Source organism: Lepidochelys kempii, chromosome 16, assembly GCF_965140265.1.
Source record: "Lepidochelys kempii isolate rLepKem1 chromosome 16, rLepKem1.hap2, whole genome shotgun sequence".
Taxonomy (NCBI): domain Eukaryota; kingdom Metazoa; phylum Chordata; order Testudines; family Cheloniidae; genus Lepidochelys; species Lepidochelys kempii.
Window position 1 is genome coordinate 4,380,584 of NC_133271.1, and position 24,021 is coordinate 4,404,604.

Here is a 24,021-nt window from a genome sequence, read left to right on the forward strand (position 1 = left end):
CAATTCTGGACCATCAAAATGTTTTGTTTCAATAGTGTTGTTTTAATTAATTTCATTTTTAATTTTATATATTAAATATAAAATAATCTAAATGAATTGAAACACTGTTGAAATGAAGTGTTTAAACATTTTACCCCCCTCGACAATCTTTCCACAAGCTCCAGTTGTAGGGAGCAACCTAGCTCTTTGCTTTAATTCAGTAAAATAGAAGTAACTAAACTTTCATGTATCACCCTCCTTCTTCAGATAATGGAAATGCAAAGCAAGTTAGAGTAACAGTTACCATACTAAAAAGTTAACACTCTTGCTGTATTTGTTTTCCTAGTGCAACAGGGATAGTAATTGAGGGACACATTCTGCCATGCTTACCTGCGACGAATACTCTTTGAATACTGCAAATAGCCCTACTGATTTCAGTGGGACTATTCAGATTAAGGTGTTGCCACAATTGAACAAAGTTAGCAAAATCTGCCTAGTAGATTAATCAGCAACATGGAAGAGGTTTCAGAGTAGCAGCCGTGTTAGTCTGTATTCACAAAAAGAAAAGGAGTACTTGTGGCACCTTAGTGACTAACAAATTTATTTGAACATAAGCTTTCGTGAGCTACAGCTCACTTCATGCATCCAATGAAGTGAGCTGTAGCTCACAGAAGCTTATGCTCAAATAGATTTGTTAGCCTCTAAGGTGCCACAAGTACTCCTTTTCTTTTTGCAACATAGGAGAGTGGCTCAGCCATTTGTCAATGCTGCGTGACAACGGCACACACACCTGTCCCTCTGAGCCTCTGCTGTTGTAATTGGCTGAATCAGTGGTGCCTCCTACAGCTTTGTTGATACTTTCTGTATTTTTGGGTGCTTTAATAATGGCACCTGGCTTGGCATGTTCCTACAGGGAAAAGAACATGAGATGGGAGCAGCTGCTTTTCATGATTGAGTCTAATAGGAAAAGGACAGGAGAGAGATTGGAGGATTCAGTTAATATGCATCTTTTTAGGAAGGAGGGGAACCAATCTAATTTGAAAGACCTCTCCTAGTTTGATCTTTGCACTCAACCTGTTAAGTCTGCTGCTATGTGTGTAAAGATATTTAGAACAGCACCTATGATTGTTCCATCACTAAAGAGAGGGAGAGAAGAAAAATCTCCCCTCCCATCCCACTGTGGTGTTGCAGTAGGAGGCATAGGAATATTTCTTATGATTCATCAAGATGTTTTGTGTAAGGTTACTGAGAAACTTTTCAGCAGAGGAGGAGAGAGGCATTTGGAGAACAGAGAGAGGCCACCTTTCAATTCAGTTATAGCAGCACATGTAGATGACATTTCAAGGTAGGTTGAGAGAATAAATATTGAGAAAGGCGAAGTTAACATGAATCCAGAGCATTTGAATAAGTAATTCTAATTATCAGCTTTTTCTATTGCATATTTCATTGGCAGATTTCAGTGCTTTACAATGAAGGTGAGTATCACTAATCCAATTTTACCACTGGAAAACTGAGACACAGGGAAGTGAAGTGACTTGGGGTTGCTCAGTGAGCCTTTGACAGAACTGGGAATAGAATGCAGGTCTCCTGGGTGCCAGGTCAGTGCTCTGTACAAACCGCAAGCAGAAACATAGAAATTGGTGCAGACCTCTTGCTAGCATTCCCCAACTATTTTTTTAAATCGTGCACTTACCCTATGTATTGTGCTGTGGGCTTTGAGATCCGTGGGAGGAAATTTTAAAGGGTACCTGTAATCCATTGTAAAACTTGCTACAGTTTTTTTGCTTGCTGTTTACTAGCCAAAAGTACTGAAACTGACTACTATTAATGTTAATGTTGTGTTAAATGCATATTCATAGAAGTGGGTATGGTGTGGGAGAAATACACTTAAGTTATAGTGCCTAGAATGTATATATTTAGTGAGGCAAAATCGGAGTTAAATAAAGCACTGAAACGACTAAATCTATGCATGTGAAGACAGAGAGCTACATTATTCCTATGAAGATGTATATTGGCAGAGAAATGGTAAGGTGTGAACTTGACCTATAGCTTCAAGGTCCAGGGATTTATAATCTTACTTACTGTTCAGTAGATTGCATACTGCCTTCATTTTCACCTCAGTTTGCATCTGCACAGATGTTTAAATTTGTGTGTGTGTATATCTTGTTTTCCCTCAGGACCCCTTGTTGCTGAAGGGTAAAGTAACATTGCATCAAGTTACGGCTGGGACTGTGGTATCAAGGCAGGGAGACCAGGTGAGTGCCCTCCAATAAGGGAAAAGTGAACCTGTTGCTTAAAAATTGTTTGATATTATTACTACTCTCCCGTTATTCAAATAGTGGGTGTCCTGTCAAGAACTTAGTGTACGACTAAAGGCGGACTAGAGTTGAGGTGAGTGGCCCTGGACTGGGTTTGGGGGGTTCTGGGATCAGTTCCTCTGCCACAGGCTTCCGGTACAGGTTACCTTCACCTCTCTGTGCCTCATGCCCCCCCTCTGTAAAATGAGAATGATAGGTGACCAACCTAACAGGGGGGTATTCTGAGGATAAACTCATTAAAACATTTCTGAAACACCCAGATACTCTGGTGACGAGGGCCATATAATCTGGATTAAAACAGGTTGGGTTGAAGAGTGCGCATCAGGCAGTCTGTGGCCTAGACAACATAACCCTGTAAGGAAATACTAAAAAATTGGGTTTGTTTAGTCTGGAGAAGTGAAAACTGAGGGGGGACATGAAAATGGACTTAAGTATATAAAAGGTTGTTATAAAGAAGAGGGTGATCAATTGTTCTCCATATCCACTGAGGAGAGGACAAGAAGTAATGCGCTTAAATTGTAGGGAGGAGGATTTGGGTCAGGCATTAGAAAAATCTTCCTAACTTATAAGACTGGAACAAATTATCTAGAGAGGTTCTGGAATCTCTGTCACTGGAGGTTTCTAAGAAGAGGTTAGACAAACACCTGTCAGGGATGGTCTAGATAATCCTTAGTCCTGCCTCAGTGTAGAGGGCTGGACTAGATGACCTATTGAGGTCCCTTCCACTCCTACATTTCTATGGTTCTGTTGCCTCTTGAATGGGGAGCTGAACAAGATCAAGAGGAATTGGTAGGCGCTTAGCCATCTCGGTGCAGAGGCTCAGAATTGCAATGCAAACACAGACAGCAGGGAAACTCCCCCACCCCACCCCTTTTCTCCCTTGCATGGTATTGAGTTTTTCCTTTGCAATTAAAGAGGAGAGGAGCTCTTTTAATAGCAACAGCAATCTTAGCTACAGATTATGGGTTTTGTTTTGTTTGGAAGAGTGCATAGCTAAAGTTGCAATGTAAATTTAGCATCCTTCTCATTGGGTTTCAAGTTTATACATATATTGCACACAATTTCTTGGGAAAATATGCATTACAAATGCCCAGATAACCTGCTTACAAAATCCCAACCCTCAGTGCATTATGTATGTCACTCAGTTTTATTAGAATGCCTTCTCCTATTAATACACTATCGGACTTCTTTGCATATTAGTTCATTTTGCAACAAGCATATCATTCAGCGCATAATATTGTTCTGTAATAATACTAGAAGATTGTTTGTTTGAAAATATGTAACTGTGTGCAAATGCAAATTAAGGGAATAAATTTTTGCTAATTTCCAGTGCTAATATATTCCGTTTTGTCACAGTACAGCATTATTCAGAGTTTTGCTATTAAGTCTGTGTCATCTCTACCTCTTGAGGTCTCCCAATTATGGCCCCAGTCAGGAAGAGCCATTTTCAATATTGTGACTGGAACAGTTTACAGCATTAATAAATGCTTTTAATTATTCATGAATGTGCCTTATTGTATTGCCTAAGTGCTTAACGCTACATAGAGCCCCACAGCAAACACATCAGTCATTGCAGTACTGTTACAATTAATGTTGGTTTAAAATCCAGGAGGGTTTATAATGAAGGACTCTCTCTCTGTCCTTTTCAGGATGTCAACATCCAGTTTGTGATCTCGGGTTTGCTTCATGTGTACCAGCGGAAGATAGACTCTGAGGAGGAGACCTGTCTTTTCATCACCCATCCGGGGGAAATAGTAGGCCAACTAGCTGTCCTTACTGGGGAACCTCTCATTTTCACCATCAAGGCCAATCGAGACTGCACGTTCCTGTCCATTTCCAAATCCCATTTTTATGAGTGAGTTCCCCCTTTGAGTGGTGCATTGCTTTCCATTTTTACACCCACCTATAAAGCACAGGTATTTTGGACACATTTCGTCACAGAGGAGGTGAGTATGATGTGCTATTGCAAGAGCACATCGAATAGCAAACTAGATGTCTTGGGGTAGGAATTTAGGAAGTGCCACACTGGGTTAGACCTCAGATCTAATTTATTACATCTATTACAACAGCAGGGTCAGTACCAATTACTTCAGAGAAAGGTGCAAGAAACTGTAATATTCAATGATGGAATAATCTGCTGCAAGCAGATTAAATGCCCACTTTTCCTCTGAACAATATTTTAACAACCTGTATTTAGTCCAGACATACCCTAGCCCTGGAATTTGGCTTTACTGATAACTCAGATAATAAGGAAAACGCCAACCTCAGCTCATGCTTACATGTTGGTAGTGTTTCTCTAAAGAGACCTCTCTGTCCTAGACATTTCACCGGAGTATCACTCCCACTTCTTTTTAACCAGAGTGGAGTTAATGAGCCTCCCTTGCTACATGATTCATAGGGTATAAGTCAGTATCTCCCTGCAGGATTACAGCACTTACTAATAGGGTAGGTCAAAAGAAGAACCCTGCTACACCTGCCCATAGGGCAGGTTTCTTCCTGGCCCCTGTTAATTGGTGGTTATCATGAGCCGTGAAGCATGAAGGTGAATATACCTTAGTGTTTTATCCTGTATAAACATCCTGTAAATGTTCTCATTATTCTATATAAACATCAATCCTGCTATGATCTCATCATCGAGGTTTTGTGACAGTGAGTTCACTCTAATAGTTCATACTAAAAAAAAACTCCTTTCATTCGTTTAAAATTAGTTGTCTTTTATTTATTTCATTATTATTTGTATTGTTGTGACCAGGACTCCAATGTGGTAGGTACTGTACAAACACAAACCCACAGACAGCTACTGCCCCAAAGAACTTACAATCTAAGTATAAGTCAAGAGACAGCAGATGGCTACAGACAGACCAGTGGGGGAGCACAAAGAAACAATGAGACTTGGTCTACAGGACAGGCTGTTTTCTCAGCACACCAGCGGCCTAACCATTGTCAAGTGTTTTGTAGGGATCATAGAATCATAGAATATCAGGGTTGGAAGGGACCTCAGGAGGTCATCTAGTCCAACCCCCTGCTCAAAAGCAGGACCCATCCCCAATTAAATCATCCCAGCCAAGGCTTTGTCAAGCCCAACCTTAAAAACTTCTAAGGAAGGAGATTCCACCACCTCCCTAGGCAACGCATTCCAGTGTTTCACCACCCTCCTAGTGAAAAAGTTTTTCCTAATATCCAACCTAAACCTCCCCCACTGCAACTTGAGACCATTACTCCTTGTCCTGTCCTCTTCCACCACTGAGAATAGTCTAGAACCATCCTCTCTGGAACCACCTCTCAGGTAGTTGAAAGCAGCTATCAAATCCCACCTCATTCTTCTCTTCCGCAGACTAAACAATCCCAGTTCCCTCAGCCTCTCTTCATAAGTCATGTGTTCCAGACCCCTAATCATTTTTGTTGCCCTTCGCTGGACTCTTTCCAATTTATCCACCTCCTTCTTGTAGTGTGGGGCCCAAAACTGGACACAGTACTCCAGATGAGGCCTCACCAATGTTGAATAGAGGGGGACAATCACGTCCCTTGATCTGCTCGCTATGCCCCTACTTATACATCCCAAAATGCCATTGGCCTTCTTGGCAACAAGGGCACACTGCTGACTCATATCCAGCTTCTCGTCTACTGTCACCCCTAGGTCCTTTTCCGCAGAACTGCTGCCTAGCCATTCGGTCCCTAGTCTGTAGCTGTGCATTGGGTTCTTCCGTCCTAAGTGCAGGACTCAGCACTTGTCCTTGTTGAACCTCATCAGATTTCTTTTGGCCCAATCCTCCAATTTGTCTAGGTCCCTCTGTATCCTGTCCCTGCCCTCCAGCGTATCTACCACTCCTCCCAGTTTAGTATCATCCGCAAATTTGCTGAGAGTGCAATCCACACCATCCTCCAGATCATTTATGAAGATATTGAACAAAATCGGCCCCAGGACTGACCCCTGGGGCACTCCACTTGACACCGGCTGCCAACTAGACATGGAACCATTGATCACTACCCATTGAGCCCGACAATCTAGCCAACTTTCTAGCCAACTTTTCATGGTAAAGGACAGATTTGAGGAGGGTTTTGAAGGAGATAATGAATTAGTTTTGCTGGTGTTTCTGGGGAGTGTGGGAGAAAGGCAGTGTGGGAGAAAACATGAAGGGGCTTGTTAGAAAATTTAACAAGTGGTGATGGAGGCTGGCATCATGGACCAACTGGAAGTTGGAGTCGAACAGAATGAGAGCTGATAGATAGGATGGGAATAGCCTGGGAAAGGCCTTAGAAGTGAAGGCAGGTAGCTTATGTTTGCTATGATGAAGGAAAGGGAATCTGTGGAGGGATGCAAAGAGAAGGGTAACATGGTTAAAGCAATGAGCTGGGAATATTATTTTTGCAGCAGCATTCTGAATAGATATGAGCGAGGCAAGATTGCATTTGTCAAGGTCAGAGAAAAGGTTGTTGCCATTATCAAGATGCAAGATGATGAGCGTTTTAGTCATGTAGATGGTTAAGAAAGGCCGTATCTCAGAAATGTTTTGCATAAAGAATCAGTAAATTTAGATATAGCCCGGATGTGAGGACCTTGAGTCGAAGATAAACCCCAAGTTATGAGCTTGAGTGACAGGCAGGATGGTGATTTTGTCCACAGTGATTGAGAACAGCATTAGTGGAGAGGACTTGGTGGTGGGGAGATTGAGCTATTTTAGCCATGATAAGCTTGAGCTGAGCTTGAACTTTTCAATTGAGTCATGGTGAGCTTGAGCTTTCAGTTTTTAGTGGAATGTCCCCTAGTTCTTGACTGAGAGCGTGTAAGTGGGAATTTTTCTGGCTTATGTTCCCTAGACCATTCATTATTTTGCATACCTCTGCTGCCTCTTTTTATCTCCTCTCTAAACGCTCCCTATCTTTAGTCTCTCCATGCTTCTAACCAATTTTGTCTCTAGGCTCCTATTTCTGTGATCTCTTTACCCTACCTCCAAATAAGAGAACTGAACACAATGCCCTCGGTGATAGTGCACCATCAATTTATATAATAGTTTTCCAACAGATGTTGTAGTTTCTACCCCATTCTTTATACTATATCTCCTTGTTCAAATCACGTTCAATTATATACTCCTCTGCTGTCCCTCCCCAGATAGCTGTCGTCTCCATCTCCCCTACCCTCTCTGATTTTGACACCTAACTTTTTTTATTCCTCTCCCCATAGTCCCCCCCATCATACTTGGTGACTTCAAATTTCATGCAGATGCCCCCTCTGACCCATAAGCTGTTCCTCCTCTTTGCCTGCATTTTCTCTTTTGACTTTCAACCTCTCCTACATGCCAAAGTGGCCACTTGCTTGACCTTACCTTAGCTCAAGTGTTCCTTTCCTGATCTCTCAGGAGTGGTGACTCTCTCCAAATGCTACCCCATCACTTCTTCCTTATTGCCTCTTTCCCCTCTACTAACACTTCAGTGATCTAATCTCTTATTCTCCACCGCTCTCAACTCCTTTATTGTTCCCTCTCCTCCGCCTCCGTAGACTCCATTGTTAGTTCACTGCACTCTGCTCTCTCTACACTTGATTCCTTCACCTCCTTCCCCCCAAATGATTCCTTCCTTCTCCTTCCCCCCAAATGTCTGTTCCAAAACCCTAAACCTGCCTCATTGCCAGCTTCAGCTTTCACCACACCTGCTCTCATGTCAGTGACTGTCACTGGAGAGAGTCTCAAGACAACATGGATGTCCTCTGCTGCAAAATTGTTCTTTCCTTCTTTAGTTCTACTGTATCGCTGGCTGAACAGCACTGCCTCTCCATTGTCATTGAATCCCCAGCTCGCAATCCCTATCACATGTGCAATCTCTGACTCCTTCCTGTGCCCTCCATGCAAGATTTTTCTGATTTCCCTCCCCCATGCACCAGGAGGAGATGGGGAGGGATGATTTAGTTGGGGATTGGTCCTGCTTTGAGCAGGGGGTTGAACTAGATGACCTCCTGAGGTCCCTTCTAACCCCGATATTCTGTGATTCTATGATAAGGGCCATCACAATTCCGCAACACTCCTTCCTCCCTCTCCCTTTCACTGGCAGATTTTGCACTTGTTTTTCTCTTTGAAACCCCTCCAGCTGCTCCGTGACCCCAGTCCTCTCTTGGCATCCCTGTTCCCTACTCACAGCCTTTTCCTCGTCCTCCTCGTTTTACCTGTCCTTGTCCTCTTGCTTCTTTCCCTCCAGTATACAAATACACTTGCCTCCACTGTCCCTAAAATATCAATCCTCAATCCCCCTGCCACTCTAGCTATTGCTGAAACTTGCTGAATGCTCCATCTACAACCACTGCCTTAAGTTCTTCTTCGAGTGATTCTACTTGTAAATTTCCATCTCTCAGTGGTACCTATTGGGGCAACTCAAGTTCCCTCTACCATAGTGTGCCCTTGCAAGCCAGTATAAATGGCACAAGCGCCCCAGAACTTCTTCAGTTCTGATGACTGTCATGGGTGATAAGAAGGAATTGCTTGGCTTGCATTAGCAGCTGCTGTCAGTGTGCTCATGGAAATTTCTTGTAAATAGTTTTCTAGTTGATTAGTACTTAGTTATTAGAGTAGAGTAGGATTAGTTTCCTTTTTGGTCAACACTTCTGGGGTTTCTGTTACATGGTCCCTGGGCTTCAAGCTCTGCGTCTCTTGTGCTCGGCCAGTGCCCATGAGCAACCCACACTCAAGCTGCTTAAAGCAGTTGGGGGAAGCTCATATTCAGGTTTGTTGTCAAATTTGCAAATATTTTAAGCCAAGGACAAAAAATGCCAGAGAAGCCAAGCTAAATGTTTTGCTCATGGAGGCAGCCCTGAGATCTCTATCAGACTCTAGCCATCCTGACTTGGCACAGAGTGCTTTGGCATCAGTTAGGAGTGCACCTCCTATGCTGCCTGAGACCCAGCACCAATTGCTGTCCCCAATGTCTCAGAAGAGCCATAAGACCTCTAGACATACTGCCAAGAGAGGAAGGTTGCTGGCTCCAGAATCTTCTAAGCATGGGGAGGAGAGTAGAGTGCAGCCGGAACCAAAGCACTTTTCGTCTCTGGTAGCACTGAAACAGGCATCACTGGCTCTGGTACCAGGGCAGGTATCATAGAGTCTGGTAGCTGGAGGGGTGCCTTCTATGTCTGCAATACTGCAATGACTCAAGACCATATCAAAGGCTTTTGTGTCAGCAAGAGATATGCTGAGCCTATCGGTACTGATGTCCCTGGTAGTGCAGAAGACTGTGCTTCTGGTAATGGCAGACAGAGGGTCGCCAGTATTGTCTGTGCAGAACTCAGTGCAGTGAGAGTCTCCTGTGCCTTAGACTTCATGCCCATCGGTGCATTGAAAGGGAAGCCTGCAATATTGGCTGCTCTACGCACTAGTCTCTGGTACCATTGAGAGCAGCCCCTGCGTGGTCAGCCGAGTGTGATTCAGACGCCTCTGCATCAGAGATGGCCTCCTATGTTTCCCAGCCTCAGAGCCAGTCATGCTACCCCACCTAGGCATTACTACCCTGGGTTGCCTCGAGATCCTACAGCTGGAATGGAAAAGAGCATGTGACCAGGGAGTCACTGGGGCTCACTGCTGGTCCAGTGGCCCTTCTGGAACTTGTGGGAATTTTCCCAGTTTCCAGGTCCTGCTCTGTGTCCTTGGAGAGGCATGGGGAGTCTGCTCTCTAGGCACTACCTGTTTCTGAGCCTGTTACAGGTCCTGATGCTGAGCAGAAGAGGTAGTTCAGGAAGAGCCTGCTGGATAGCTAGCAGAGGAGGGGCATCCTCAGCCTGTGCTGGCTTCATTCTCCTCCTCTTCTAATGAGACAGTTTCCTCATGGGGCATTTCACCCCCTCCCGATGATTATAGAGCTCACCAAGGATTGAAGAAGATTACCTCAGGTTTGGGGATCCAGGTAGAGGAAGTTAAGGAGTCCTCCCATCGCCATAGTGACATTTTGGCCACAACCAGGCCATTGCAAGTGTCTTTACCTGTTAATGAAGCAATTCTGGAGCTCATGAAGCCACTCTGGCAGGCTCCTTTGTCCCTTCCTCCCTTCTCAGAAAAGGACCAAATGTTAATATTATGTCCCGTCCCCCCGCCCCAGGATTGTTTGGTGGAGTCAGTGGCCAGTGGAAGGGAACGACAGGGCCAACAGGTGGCAATTTCCAAATCAAAGGAAAAGCTAAAAAACAATAGATTTACTGGGTGGAAAGGCTTATTCTATTGCAGTGTTGCAACTCAAAATTGCCAACCAACAAACCTTTTGGGACATTGTAATATTTGGGACTCCATGTTAAAGTTTAAGGACATGTTGCTGGAGGACACTGGACAGGAATTTTCTTTAGTTGATGAGGGGAAATTCATAGTGAGAACTTCACTGCATGTTGGACTACATGTGTAGTAGACTGCTAGGACCCTGGCTTCTGTGGTTTCCATGTACAGGAGCTCTTGGCTGTGGTCGTTGGGGCTTCCACATGATGTCCAACAAACAATTCAAGACCTGTCCTTTGAAGGGTCTTCACTTTTTTCAGGGCAAACAGATTCTAAGCTCTATGGATTGAAAGATTCTATGCTGACTTTAAAGTCTTTGGTGTTGTATACTCTGGCCCTGTCCAGGAAACATTTTTGCCTGCAGCAGACCACTGATACTCTGCCCCTGCTCCTCATCAGGACTTACAAAGAAAGAAGAGTAGAGGTTATAGACACAGGCCACCTCCTCCTCCTGCATCTATGTCAATGCCTGCTCCATCCAGATACCGAGGAGCGCTAAATAGGCATTTTGGAGTCAGTTGAGGGTGCCATACCAGTTTCCAGGATGCCAGATTCTATCTCTCCGGTGTTTGCAAACTGTCTTTCCCGCTTCCTCAGTGCTTTGTCCCAGATTACTTCAGACTAATGAGTATTAAGCACTGTGGAAGTGAGATATACCCTCCAATTTATTTCTGCTCCTCTCCCCCTTCCCTCCCATCCCTCTTTAGGGACTACTCTCATGAGGAGCTCCTCCTCCAGGAGGTTCAGACTCTCTTTTTGGTGGGAGAGGGAAAGGGTTCAGTTTAACAGAGGGAAGGGGTTCTCTCCTGTTATTTTGTAATCCCAAAAGCAAAGGGTCACTTGCCAATTTTAGACCTGTGCCAGCTCATCAGATATATCAAAAAAATAGTTTTGCATAGTCACCCTGGCTTCCATTATTCCCTCCCTGGAGACTGGAATGCTGCCCTCGACTTAAAAGGTGCCTACTTTCATGTGGTGATTTATTAAGGTCATAGAAAGTATCTCAGGTTGGTAGTGAAACGCTCTCATCAGCAGCTCACTGTTCTGCCTTTTGGCCTGACAGCATCTCCCCAAGTTTCCACAAAATGTCTGACAGTGATAGCTGCTTTCCTAAGGAGGCCAGGAGTACAAGCCTACCATTTCTTGTATGACTGGATAGTTACAGGCTGTTCCAGGGCTTAGGTACTGGCAAGGATATCTCTCATCCAGTCAGCTTTTGGAGCTCTGGGTCTAACGATTGTGACAGGGTCGGGCCAGATGGCTACAGGAGAGTAATAGAAGGCAGATATATTAGCCCCAGGTTAAGTAGGTCCCTTTTCCCTGGGTAAGGTTTAACAGGGAAGGTTCCAGAACAATCAGGAACCTTCTGGAGACAATTAAGACAGACAGGCTGATTAGAACACCTGCAGTCAATCAAGAAGCTGCTAGAATCAATTAAGGCAGGCTAATCAGGGCTAACCTGGGTTCAAAAAGGAGCTCACTTTAGTTTGTGGTGCGCTTGTAAGGAGCTAGGAGCTGAGAGTGAAAACGCATACTGTTGGAGGACTGAAGAGTACAAGCATTATCAGACACCAGGAGGAAGATCCTGCGGTGATGATAAAGAAGGTGTTGGGAGGAGACCATGGGGAGGTAGCCCAGGGAGTTGTAGCTGTTGTGCAGCTGTTCCAGGAGGCAGTCTAGACAGCTGCAGTTCACAGGGCCCTGGGCTGGAACCTGGAGGAGAAGGCGGGCCCGGGTTCCCCCCAAACCTCTCAACTCCTGGTCAGACACAGGAGGAATTGACCTGGACTGTGGGTTCACAAAAACTGCCAAACTAATGGCTGCTGTGAAGCTTCAAGGGGAGCAAATCTGCCTATAAGTGCAAGACCCACCAAGGTAGAGAAGGAACTTTTTCACACTATCAACTTTGTCCAGTTCGGAGGACAGAATTAAAGGAGCAGTACTGGATTCTGCTCAAGCCAGAGCTTTACCTCCGGACTCAAGGTTCCAAACAATGTGATCACTGGTTGCAGATCTCAAGGCTCACCCAGTCACAACTGCTCAGACCTCGTCTCAGGACTCAATTGTCTGACCTGCATTTATTTGCCAAGTTGTTGCCATCTGAACTTTGTGCTGAATGTTCCCTCTTGAATATTGACTTCTCTAGATTGGCAGACAGACCCAGTCAGTGTATGTGCAGGCGTTGCCTTTGTCCTCCCTCAATCTTTGCTGACATTGGTGATGGACATGTCTTCCCTGGGGTTGGGGGCACATCTCAGTCCCCTTGAAACTCAGCGTTTATGGTCCTCATGGGACCAGTCTCTACATATCAGTTTCAGGGAGGTAAGGGCTGTCCACCTAGCCTTTCAGGCTTTCTTATCTCAGATCAAGAGAGAAATCTTGTTTGTTCTCACAGATAAAGCAGAGGCAACGTTTTACCTCAACAGGCAGGAAGAGCTTGCTCATCACCACTTTGTGAAGAGGCAGTTCACCTATGGAACTTTTGCATTGCCAGTTCAATCTCAAAGCCTCTTACCTGACCAGAACAAGCTTGAAGACCACCTAAGCAGATGGGTTATGAGTCACCATGAGTAGTCTCTGCTTGGATGTAGCCAGGTGCATTTTCCAGCAGTGGGGGAATCCCTAGGTAGACCAGTTCACAACCAAAGCCAACAGGAAATGCCATCAGTTTGTTCCCCACAAGATCATAGTCCGGATTCCATCAGAGACGCTTTCCTACTACCCTGATCGAACAAACTCTGTTACACTTTCCCCTTCTGTTCCACTCCTACACAGATATATCCTTGATATGTTTCACCTAAAACATCAGTCACTGCCAGCTAGTTCTATCAAGGTCTATTTGGCAGCAATATTTCCATCCTAATGTGGACAACTGTTCTGTATTTTCTAATACTATGACAATGAACTTTTGTAAGGTTTTGTAAACCTGGAAAGGTTGTACCTACAGATAAAGGAACCTGTTCCTCCCTGGGACTTGGACTTAGTTTTGTCAAAACTAATGGGGCTTCGTTTGAGTCTTTAGCCACGTGGCTCCTTATTACATCTATCACTTCAGCCAGGAGAGTGGCTGAGCTGTGCGGTCTGCTGTTGAAATCTCCTTACACAATTTTCTTTAAGGACAAAGTATATCTGCACCCTCATCTGAGACGTCTCTTGAAGGTGATCTCTAACTTTCATATTCACCAGTTGATTTACTTTCCTATGTTTCACCCAAAGCCACTTTCCAATAGAGAGGAGCAACGCCTGCACACCCTGGATGGTAGAAGGGCTTTGACATTCTACAGACAGGACTGAACAGCTCCATTTGTCAACCTAACTATTCATGACCATTGCAGACAGGAGGAAGGGCCTCCCAATCTCTTCACAGAAAATTGCATCGTGGATAGCCTCCAATAATTGTGTATGTTGTGATCTGGCTGGGATTTTCCCATGGAGCACAGTAACTGAGCATTCAACAAGATTGGCAACATTTAATGCGTAAGTCCATATGTGCAATCACTTGAAGAAAAACAGGTACAGTACTAACCTTCTGTAATATTATTTAAGATGTCACACATGTGCATTCCACGATCCACCCTCTTAATCCTCTGCATTGGAGTTGTCCGGGAAGAAGGAACTGAGGGGGTTCTGGGGTGCCTGGGCCCTTTATACCAGCACTCCAAGTGTGCTCCAGCTGCCCCAGTGGGTACCACTGTGGGGAAAAATTAGATGACTGTGCACAGGGTGTGGTTACTCTAAGAATGGAAGGACATGTGCAACACATCTTGAAGAACAACAGTTATGTAAGGTGTTTTCCTCTCTTGTGACTTATCTTGGAATCTCTCCAATCATTCTTTTCTCCTGGTGTCACTTCACATTGGGCAAATACTGCCAAGGTTCGCTGTGGAGAAGTGACACTAAAAGATTGCCCTCAGGCAAACAATGTAATAATGTAATAACATTATTATTACATGTAATGTAATAACAGCCTAGTGTTTGGAAATATGTGGCCTAGGGTGCTGGGCAGTGGGTTACGTTCCCCTCACTAATACCTTGGAGCAGGGAGCTATTGCCTGGTGCTTGAACTACTAAACACTGTGTAAATGGGGAGATTAAGCATAGGAATGACATGAGCTGATTATATAGTTTCCCCTAAATACTCTGTTCACCAAATTGACATGCTAAATGCAGGGTGCTTACTCCGAAACCTGTGTTTCTCTTGATGAACAGTGTAATCAACTTGTCGCCAGAATCTCCTGGGGCAGGAGGGAGGGAAGGGGGTACAGGCTCTGGAATGCTCTGTCACATTCTCTTCACCAGTAAACCTCAGTTTGGAGTCTGATGATATGTGACTGCCAAAGGAGCAGAGATACTGTGCTTAAAAGTGCACTGCCAGTGAGGCTGGGTGTGAACACTCGAGAGAGGAATTATATGGCAGTCCCAGCCTTTCACAGACAGTTTGCCGAGAACTTTCATAGCTACATTTTCTTGGTTTGCTGATGAAGAATACAGGAATCTTTACCAAAAACCAGGCCTCTGGAGTAGCAGGCATTTGGCTCTTTGCTTTCCAGATGCCAGTGAGGGAGTCTCAAAGACTGTGATGATTTTGGGAAGGGGAGAAATACGCCTTTCTTTTCTTACATTTGATTATAAGTGGGTTTCTTCCTGTTGTGCTAACACCCCTTCCCTGTCCCCACACCCTGTAAAGCGTGGTATTGGACATTGTTCTAAACTGTACAGCGGAAGTAAGAAATTTTGAGAGGACACAACTGAAATGGACCTATTCTGCCTTCCATTGTGTTAAATTAGTAGTGGGTGCCCTCAAACATCGTAGTGGTGTGTAAATGTTGTACTTGGTATAACCTCCCTGAAATTACACACTGTCGCAGATTCAGCACTCTGCCACTTTCCCCCCCATACAACAAGTAACTTTTCTTTCCAAGGAGAGGGGCAGGTGCTGTTCTTGGGCTCCGTGATACCAATGCCGCTGGTTGCTGTGCTGTTACAAATGCTGGCCAGCTTGCTCAAAACAAGGCTCCCTGCACAGGAACCTAGTGGAAGAGATTGGCAATCAGATGTAATTCTGCTTTCATGGTTTTGTGTTTTCCTGTAAAGTTCTTGTGGCGGTTGACATATTATTAAAACAGAGTAGACAGTGTGTTTTCAGGCTGACTGTGGGCTCCCATAATGCTAGCTCAGACCTTCTACCCATCCCCCAAATAAATATTCTTGTCAGTAAATGTTTTTTATTCTGTGGCTGTCCAGAGTGTTCAGAGCAGCTTTCCTTCTTATATAATTTTCATTGTCTTTTTGATGGGGAGATAAATCCAGAAAAACAAACACAATATTCAAATAATGGAAACATATGCTTCTTAACATCCCCATTAAATAGCCAGAAGTGGACATCTTAAGTCTGTTAACCTGAAGACAAGGTGACCCAAAGAAGTGATGGGGCAGGGCAGAAAAAGGTGAGAGGATGGCATATGTGATTGGTAAAGCACCCTCATACACCAGATTGTTCATAGATCATAGCTATTTTAAGTGACCCAGGTACAGGCAAATGGGTAATCATATCCCCCAAACCGCCACCTCATTTGACAGCAGGTTTCACCTTCTGGGCAGCATAAGTAGAGAGGCCAAGGGCTAAATGAACATTGGGCCTAAATCTCTTTCATCCCTGTTGGAATGAACTGTAAACCATGTATATGACAGAAACCAGTTCAAGCCAGGGGGTGTGACAGCACCCCTAGAGCCAGCGCCTGTGATTCAACTTTAAACTGAACCGTACTCAAGTGTGTGGGTGAAGGCTTGATGTAGCAATGATAGCACAGAAGAATTCGTCTATTTTCATAAGTGAACAAAGTGGCCTGGTTTTGGAAGTGGAGTAATGCTTAATAGCAAATATTTTGCTGGAAACTGGGTCTGTGTGTAGGGTCAGGGCATATCATCAGGGAAGGAAAAGCTGGGGTAGGGGGAAGCCCTCAGAGCGACAGATTTTGAAAGACAAATCCTATAATACAGGGTTGGAAGGGAAGATACACAGGTAGGATAATGAAAACCATGGAAAGTTTAATTTGTCAAACTCCACTCCTAGGAACTGTTACTGATCACAAGATGGCTGCCCCCCCACCTCATATACTAATGCTGTTGTATGTATTGGAAAGAATTTTGGGAAGGGTAAAAGGTATAAATGCAGAACAAAAGGTTTCTTTACAGGCGCCGAAAGGCCGAAGGGGGAGGAAAGGAGAAAGGAACGGGTTAACTTGATGTTTCAGCTAAACACGAAGATAAGGAGCTGACTCCAGCCCAAGGTCATTGCACACAGTCTGATATAGTAACTCCCCACTTAACATCCTCTTGTTTAATGTTGTTTCGATCTTATGTCCCTGTTCAATTACAGAACTTTCTCCATTTAAAGTTGTGCAATGCTTCGCTATAACATCATTTGGCTGCCTGCTTTCTCCACAGCTGGCAGCCCCCTATCAGTTCCCCTACACCCCCACCTCACAGCGCCTCCCGCCCGCCGGCAGACCCCACGGATCAGTGCCTCCCCCCGCTTCCTGCCCGCAGCAATCAGCTGGCTTGCAGCATTCAGAAGGGAGGGGGGAGGAGCGAGGACTCGGTGTGCAGGCTCCCCCTCCCTCCCCTGCCTCCTGAACGCCACAAACCAGCTGATTGCTGCAGGGAGGAGGGAGGCTGTGTGCCAAGTCCTCACTCCTTCCCACACCCTCCTGCCCCCTGAACATTGCAAGCCAGCTGATTGCCGTGGGCAGGAGGGTGGGGAGAGGAGCAAGGATGCAGCGCTCTTCCCTCCCTCCCTTTCCTGCCTCCTGCCCGCAGCAATAAGCTGGCTTGTGGTGTTCAAGAGGCAGGGGAGGGAGGAGGAGCTCGCGCGCCATGTCCTCGCTCCTCCCTCCCTCCCTCCCTCCTTAATGCCGCAAGCCAGCTGATTGCCACGGGTAGGAGGCAGGGGAGGGAAGGGGGAGAAGCGAGGACGCTGTGTGCGGAGTAAAGGGGAAGGAAGGGGGGAAGAAGAGGTGGGTGAAGGGTGGGGACTTGGGGGAAGGGGTGGAGTGGGCGGTCCGAGGGCTGAGGCCCCACTGCCCCTGGTGCTTGGGGCCACGGGGGAGGCAGCAACAAGGGACAGGACCCTGTTGCCTCTTTCAAAGGGGGGATAAGAACCTCTCCCGGTTGGAGAGGGCTCTCACCAAAGTGGAATACAATCCCTGGGGTTCTGTGGCGGAGCTCCAAAGAAGCGTGCATACTTGGCAGGATTTGTTAGACCTGTATGCCAGGTATAAAAAGCAGAAGGGTAAAAATCTAGGGCCAGCTGTGGGATTGATATGGACTGCGGCAGCCATGTGGTATCAAATGTTGTTGGGGGCAGAAAGAGGAATTAGGGAGAAGGGAAGAGCTGTGTACCGACAGCTAGTGGAAATTGAGCAACTGAAAGTGCAAATTACTAACCAGGCGGCAACCCAAGCCTATGTCCAGAATAAGTTGCAGGCCTTAAGACAAGACTTCCAGGCGGAAAAAGCAGAATGCACCTGTCTGGAAACAATGGCTAAGCAAGTACTGGTCCTTCAGGGGCTTGTCAAAAATTTGACCATTTGTGCTCAGCATACACCGCAACGGCAGTGTGCCCGCCATAAAAAAAAAAAAATCAAACAGTTAAAACATCAGTTGGCCGTACGTTCAGTCCAGGTGGCAAGCCTCATGGGGGATGAATCGGGTGACCCTTGTAAGGGCTTTAATCTCTCCCTTTGTAAGAATCCTCAATTTTGGGTGGAACCTTGTTGCACCCCTCATTAAGACCGAGGAGAGGTCCAGTGGTAAAGGGGAAAAAGGTCATATGTACACCCCCCCAATTGCAAAAAAAAAAAGCACCCCATGGGGTAATTATGAAGAGGAAAGGGACCAGGAGAGGTGGGGGCTAGTTAAGGAGCCTACCCCCCTTGCTAAATTGGTAGTGGAACAAAACCTGCACCCATGAAAAGGAACGGTTCGGCTAAAAAAGCAGGCGGGCAACAAATAAAAAAAAATTTAAAAACAGGTTAAAAGCCCTACGGGCATAATAGCAAAAATAAAAAGTGCAAACATAAAAAATTCAACCCCCCAAAATAATATTTAAAATAATAAAATCTAAATTAATTAAAATATCATTTAAAAAATTAGCAAATTTTTAAAAAGGTAAAAAGTTAACTCTGCAGAGGCTGGAGGGAATTAAGCAGTTAAACATTGTAAAAGTATTAAAAAGAAAGTTCTTGGTTTCTTTGCAGCCATTCTGAAGGAAAAATGGGCCTTTTTTCTAAAGGAATGTCTGTAAATAATCCAGGTAAAAAGACTATCTAAGTAAAACCATTTGACTATAAACGAGCTAGTCAAATTTTGCTTAAAAAAACCACTCCTGGTGTGTATAATCTTTGTTTTATAGGTTAAAAATAAATTAAATTTTAAATAATACCACTAAAATCCATTTAAATCTTTCATTCAAAGTTGCAAAACCAAAAACCACTTTTTGCCAGACACAGGTAACTAGTGTTGTTTAACTTTGGTATTTAGCATTTAACCCTTAAGGTAACTCAATGCTTTACAAAATTTAAAATGTTTTTAAATGAAAACCAGTTCTGACTGCAGCAGGGCTGTCAAAGTCAAAAAAATAAAAAAAGACTTTAATTTTGCTTTTTGGTAACAAAATAGCAAATAAAAAGCTCTTTAAAAAAAAAAAAGTGCCCCACACTAAGCCTTAAAATGGCTCTGTGTAATCAAAATGTCACTTTGCTAAAAATACATAAAAATTCTATAAGCACAAAAAAACCAGTTACACCTTATATAAAAATTAATATGGCTAATGTTATGAAAATTAAATTATAAAAAAATGTGCATTTTCCCCAATGTATATTATAAAAGGGATAAAAAAAAATGCAAACAACATATTATACTACTTAATTAAAATCCTATTAGGGCGCCAAAGGGAGCCACAATAGGCTGTGTTTTCTTTTAAATCGCTGTGTGTTTTAAAAGCAAAAGTTAAAAATTAAAAGTAATCAAAACTCTGGTAAAAGTTGATCGTGTCCTTTTTAAGACAGAGTCTCTAAGCTGCTAATGGCTTTGAATCCAAAAGCAAGCCAAAAAGCATCTGTGTTAATGCAAATTACCGAACTAATAAAGATAAAAGCCATTAAAACCTGGCCTGCCTATAAAATAAAAACAGGAAAATATGGGAGTAATTCTTCTGTTTTGCCTGCAACCAGGAAGGGTATTTATAAAGTGTGTGTGTGTATATATATATATATTTATATTTAAGCAATAAGCTGGCACCCCCAAAGGGGTAAAGCCAGCTAAAAAGCCACCCAAAATACCATGAATCTACTGTTACAATAAAAATTACGTTTTGTGTTCCATGTTTTGTCTTGTCTTGTTGCTAGCAGTGTTGTGTACCAAATGCTGTAAAAAAACCTCCTCAGGTAGCAGACACCATATTAAAAAAAATTAGTTTTAAAGCAAAAATTATAAATACTGTAAACCTAAAAATAAATTAAACTCTCTGTCCCAGCTACAAAACAGCCTAATACGTAAACAAATAAAAATAAAAAATCATACTGCTATTGCACATGGGATGTACTAAAATGCAAATACTGCTTTATCCACCTTAAAACACAAAATGTTTTGGGTTATATAAAAAAACACTAAGGTTTTAATACACTTGCTAAAGCAAAGCAAAAAATTACTGTTTAATACTTATCAATACAAATAAATGCAGTATTTTTCTGGCATAATAAAGCTAGACCTTTTAAATAAAAAAAAATATTATTAAAAACACACACCAACAAGCTCTAAAAGCAAAAATATAAAAAGTTAGCCCTCTCCTCATATGGCACATAAAATCCTTCTGGCTACCCCAGACCTTGAGCCAGTGGGCTGGGGAGAAAGGAAGGCTATTAAACACCAGGTGAGTGGACTTCTCAAAAGGGGGTGTGCTTGTCCTTGCCTGTTGCTCCAAAGCCCTGTAGTAAAAACATTTCACTAATATCCTATATATAAAATAAATTAAATAATAAAACTAAAGTACTATATAATGGGCAATATGTATGTATTAATTCCTAAAAAAAATTTTTTTTAAAATAAAAATGTTAGCAACCTGTTAATAAACAAATATAAATATAATATAAATACTGTGTTTACCAATAATCACATTTACCGTTTGCCACAACCAAAAAAGTCTCAGCTTTGCCCAGTTGAGGGAGGAGCTATGTAAGAGCAAAGCCATAAAGGCAGCTTTTAAATTTAAAAAAAAAAAAAAAAGCCAAATGTAAAAAAAATCATTGTTAAAGTCATCTGCGGATGGCAAATTAAAAATACAGTAATGTTGCAAAAGCTGGGGAAGGCGGCCCACACTCTAAACGTCAAGTGGGTGTGTCCGTACCCCATTGTAAATCGCATCTCCCCGGTAGTGTACCATCTTCAGCTACCCGGCAAACTAAAATGGGCGCAGGCCAATGAGCTCAAAACATGTTTCTCCCTATGTTTCTGGTCATAGCGTCGTGGGCTTCGGTTGTGGACCAGCCACCTGCCTGGACCGTCCGGGTTTCCAGCAATCCATAAAATTATCTAAATAATTATAATGCTAAAAACAAAAAATACCTCCAAAGGCTCTCCCTGGCTCGAGCTGCTAATGGGGCCCAAGCCATAGCGTGGTAAAAGGCTAAAGGGAAGGTGCCTTAAAAACAGTGCACAGGCCGGATAGACACAGCAGGGCCACGGCAAAGTATGTGGTGGGTGGCCCCAAACCTCCCCTGGATCCCATGAAAACAAACCCTGTTCTTCCTGTGCTGGCCTAAAATAAAAGTAAAATAAAAAGCCCTTTGGCAAGCAATAGCAGTTACTAATCTCAAAATGTAATATTGTTGTTGTAACCTTCTAAATCAAGCAAACAACATCCATAACAAAAGCCAAAAAGGTCTGTAACAAAACAACTAATAATTTAGAAAGTTTTTCATCCAGGCCTCAGTTTCCCCAATACGCACATTTGTGGTGGTCTCTTTCTTTCTCTCTTGCTTTGTTAACAAAACAAGGCAGTAATAGCAAGAGCCCAAGGACACCCCAAACAGGTGGAACTGCTCTTGCTGCTTCGGGCCTGCAAAATGTGTCAGTGTGGTACAATGTATGTATGGTGGCACGTCTGTGGGAATTCTTGGGTGTCTGATGCTTTTGTCCTCCTTTATTGATTTTACCACTGTTCAAAATTAACCATAATAAAAAATAAAAGGTCAATTATTCATTGGCGGGGGGGAGCAGTTGTGGCTTAGCATCCTGGGAATGTGGCATCACATATTATCTGGAATTGGGTGGACCGTTGTGACATGTGGGAGGTGGCTCCCCAAAATGACATGGCTAAACAATATGTGCTGACTACATCTTCCCAACTATCAGCACATATAAATTGCAAAGGGAAATACCTGGAAATTATGGCCTATAAAGGCCCTTCAAATAATATATTAAAAAAAGGCAATGCCAGGCCACTTTTACGAGGTGGGTCAACACATCTGCTGGGAAGGGGAGGCATCGGGATATGCCCCCACTAAGGCCCATGTGTTTACCAATACCTCTGCATGTGTTTGAAGGACCACCTACCCCAGGGTGTCCCTTAATTTGCTGTTACACTCGCAGACCCAAAATTTGTCAATGCATTGGCCCGCGGTTATGCAAAATATGGTCAATATCTGTAACTGTTATGTTTAATTTTTCATAAATTACACCCAATGTTTTCCTGCCCTTGACTTACACCGAGGAACAACTATCCATATTCCAAACAAATGCCTCATCCTTTACCATGTTGCAGCACACGTTTAATCTAACAAAAGCTGCCTTTGCTACAGCTATCTGGATGGGGCATCTATGCCAATAGGGGGACATGTTATGCCATGTTACTAATGAAGCCAAAAGCCACTACTGGCTAGTGTATGCAATTGTTCTCGCCCTAACAATTCTGTTTGTGCTATATTGCTGCTTGTGTAAAAGGCCAATGGTGACACTAGCCACCATGTCAAAAAAAGGGTAAAAACCTAAATGGTGACCCCTCATAATAAAATGTTGATTCGGGGTCAAGAGGGAGACTGTCACAAGATGGCTGCCCCCCTCCAGGGGGTCTCCTGGGTAAACACCAGCCTCATATGTTGCTAATGCTGTTGTATGTATTGGAAAGAATTTCGGGAAGGGTTACAGGTATAAATGCGGAACAAAAGGTTTCTTTACAGGCGGTGAAAGGCCGAAGGGGGAGGAAAGGAGGAAGGAACGGGTTAACTAGATGTTCCAGCTAAACCCGAAGTAAGGAGCTGACTTCAGCCCAAGGACATTGCACATACTCTGATACATGCCAAGACAGAAGGGGGGGAGTCCACCCCCCCGACCAGTTGTGAGAAAGGAGCGTTGCTGAACAAAATTGCAGGGACCACAAAAAAAGTAAAACAACAAGGTCAGCAAAAAATAATAATAAGCGTCTCACCGCCCTAAAGCTAATATGTGTTTAAAAAAGCCACGAATGGCCGGTTTAAACTGGTACACAAAGCTTAAAAATCAAAAGCCCTGCCCCCCAAGCCCCAGGGACTTAAAAACCCTCCCCAAAGCTAAAGCAAGTAAAAAATCAATAGCGGACCCTAAATAACCCGTGCCCGGGTTAAAAGCTCCCGTCCACCCCTCCCCCTCTTCTTCTTACATTACACCCAGGCTTGGCCAGCCTCGGGTAGTGCGGGTGTAAGTATAAAAGTGGGTTGGGGCTTGGGATACTAACACTTTCTTCTGTCCTTTAAGTAACGTGGGGAATAAAATCCCCAGCACTCTCCGCTGTTGTTTTATTATTTTATTAATAAAGCTTTAAAACTCGGTTACTTGGTGTGTTCCGTCATCTCCTCCCCTAACAATCCTGCGTCCTCAGCCTAATCACCTGATGCCTCAGGCAAATTAGTAACAAAAATCTGTCACACCAGCACCTGTGCTTCAACCTTAAACTGAACTGTACTCAAGTGTGTGGGTGGAGGCTAGATGTAGCAATGAGAGCACAAAAGAGTTCCTCTGTTTTCATAGGTGAACAAAGTGACCTGGTTTTGGAAGTGGAGTAATGCTTAACAGCAGAGCTTTTGCTGGAAACTGGGTCTGCGTGTAGGGTCAGGGCATATCATCAGGGAAGGAAAAGTTGGGGTAAAGGGAAGCCCTCAGAGCGACAGATTTTGAAAGACAAATCCTATAATACAGGGTTGGAAGGGAAGATACACAGGTAGGATAATGAAAACCATGGAAAGTTTAATTTGTCAAACTCCACTCCTAGGAATTGTTACTGGTGGTGAGTGAACAAGCTGATATTGGGGGCACACAACTTGTAATGTTTGGGTGATATTCGAACCCCCTGGTAATAATTACCCATTCTTCCCTGGGGTTTCAGAAACCATTATAAAGTCCCTCTCCCCCAATCTCCCTCCCTTTGAAGTTGTTTTCGTGGGGACATT

General features: G+C 43.8%; 1 protein-coding gene across 12 annotated transcripts in view; it reads left to right on the top strand.

The window, feature by feature from the left end:
- PNPLA7 (patatin like domain 7, lysophospholipase) overlaps positions 1-24,021 on the top strand; it is a 439,100-nt gene that overhangs the window by 148,526 nt on the left and 266,553 nt on the right. For all 12 annotated transcript variants that reach the window (XR_012155226.1, XR_012155225.1, XM_073314045.1 and 9 more), the window contains 2 exons: positions 2,157-2,234; positions 3,947-4,152. Coding sequence is in view for 10 of the 12 variants with exons in the window: in XM_073314045.1 (XP_073170146.1) it covers positions 2,157-2,234; positions 3,947-4,152 (284 nt within the window). In the remaining 2 variants the exon portion in view is untranslated. The remainder of the gene's footprint in view (positions 1-2,156; positions 2,235-3,946; positions 4,153-24,021) is intronic.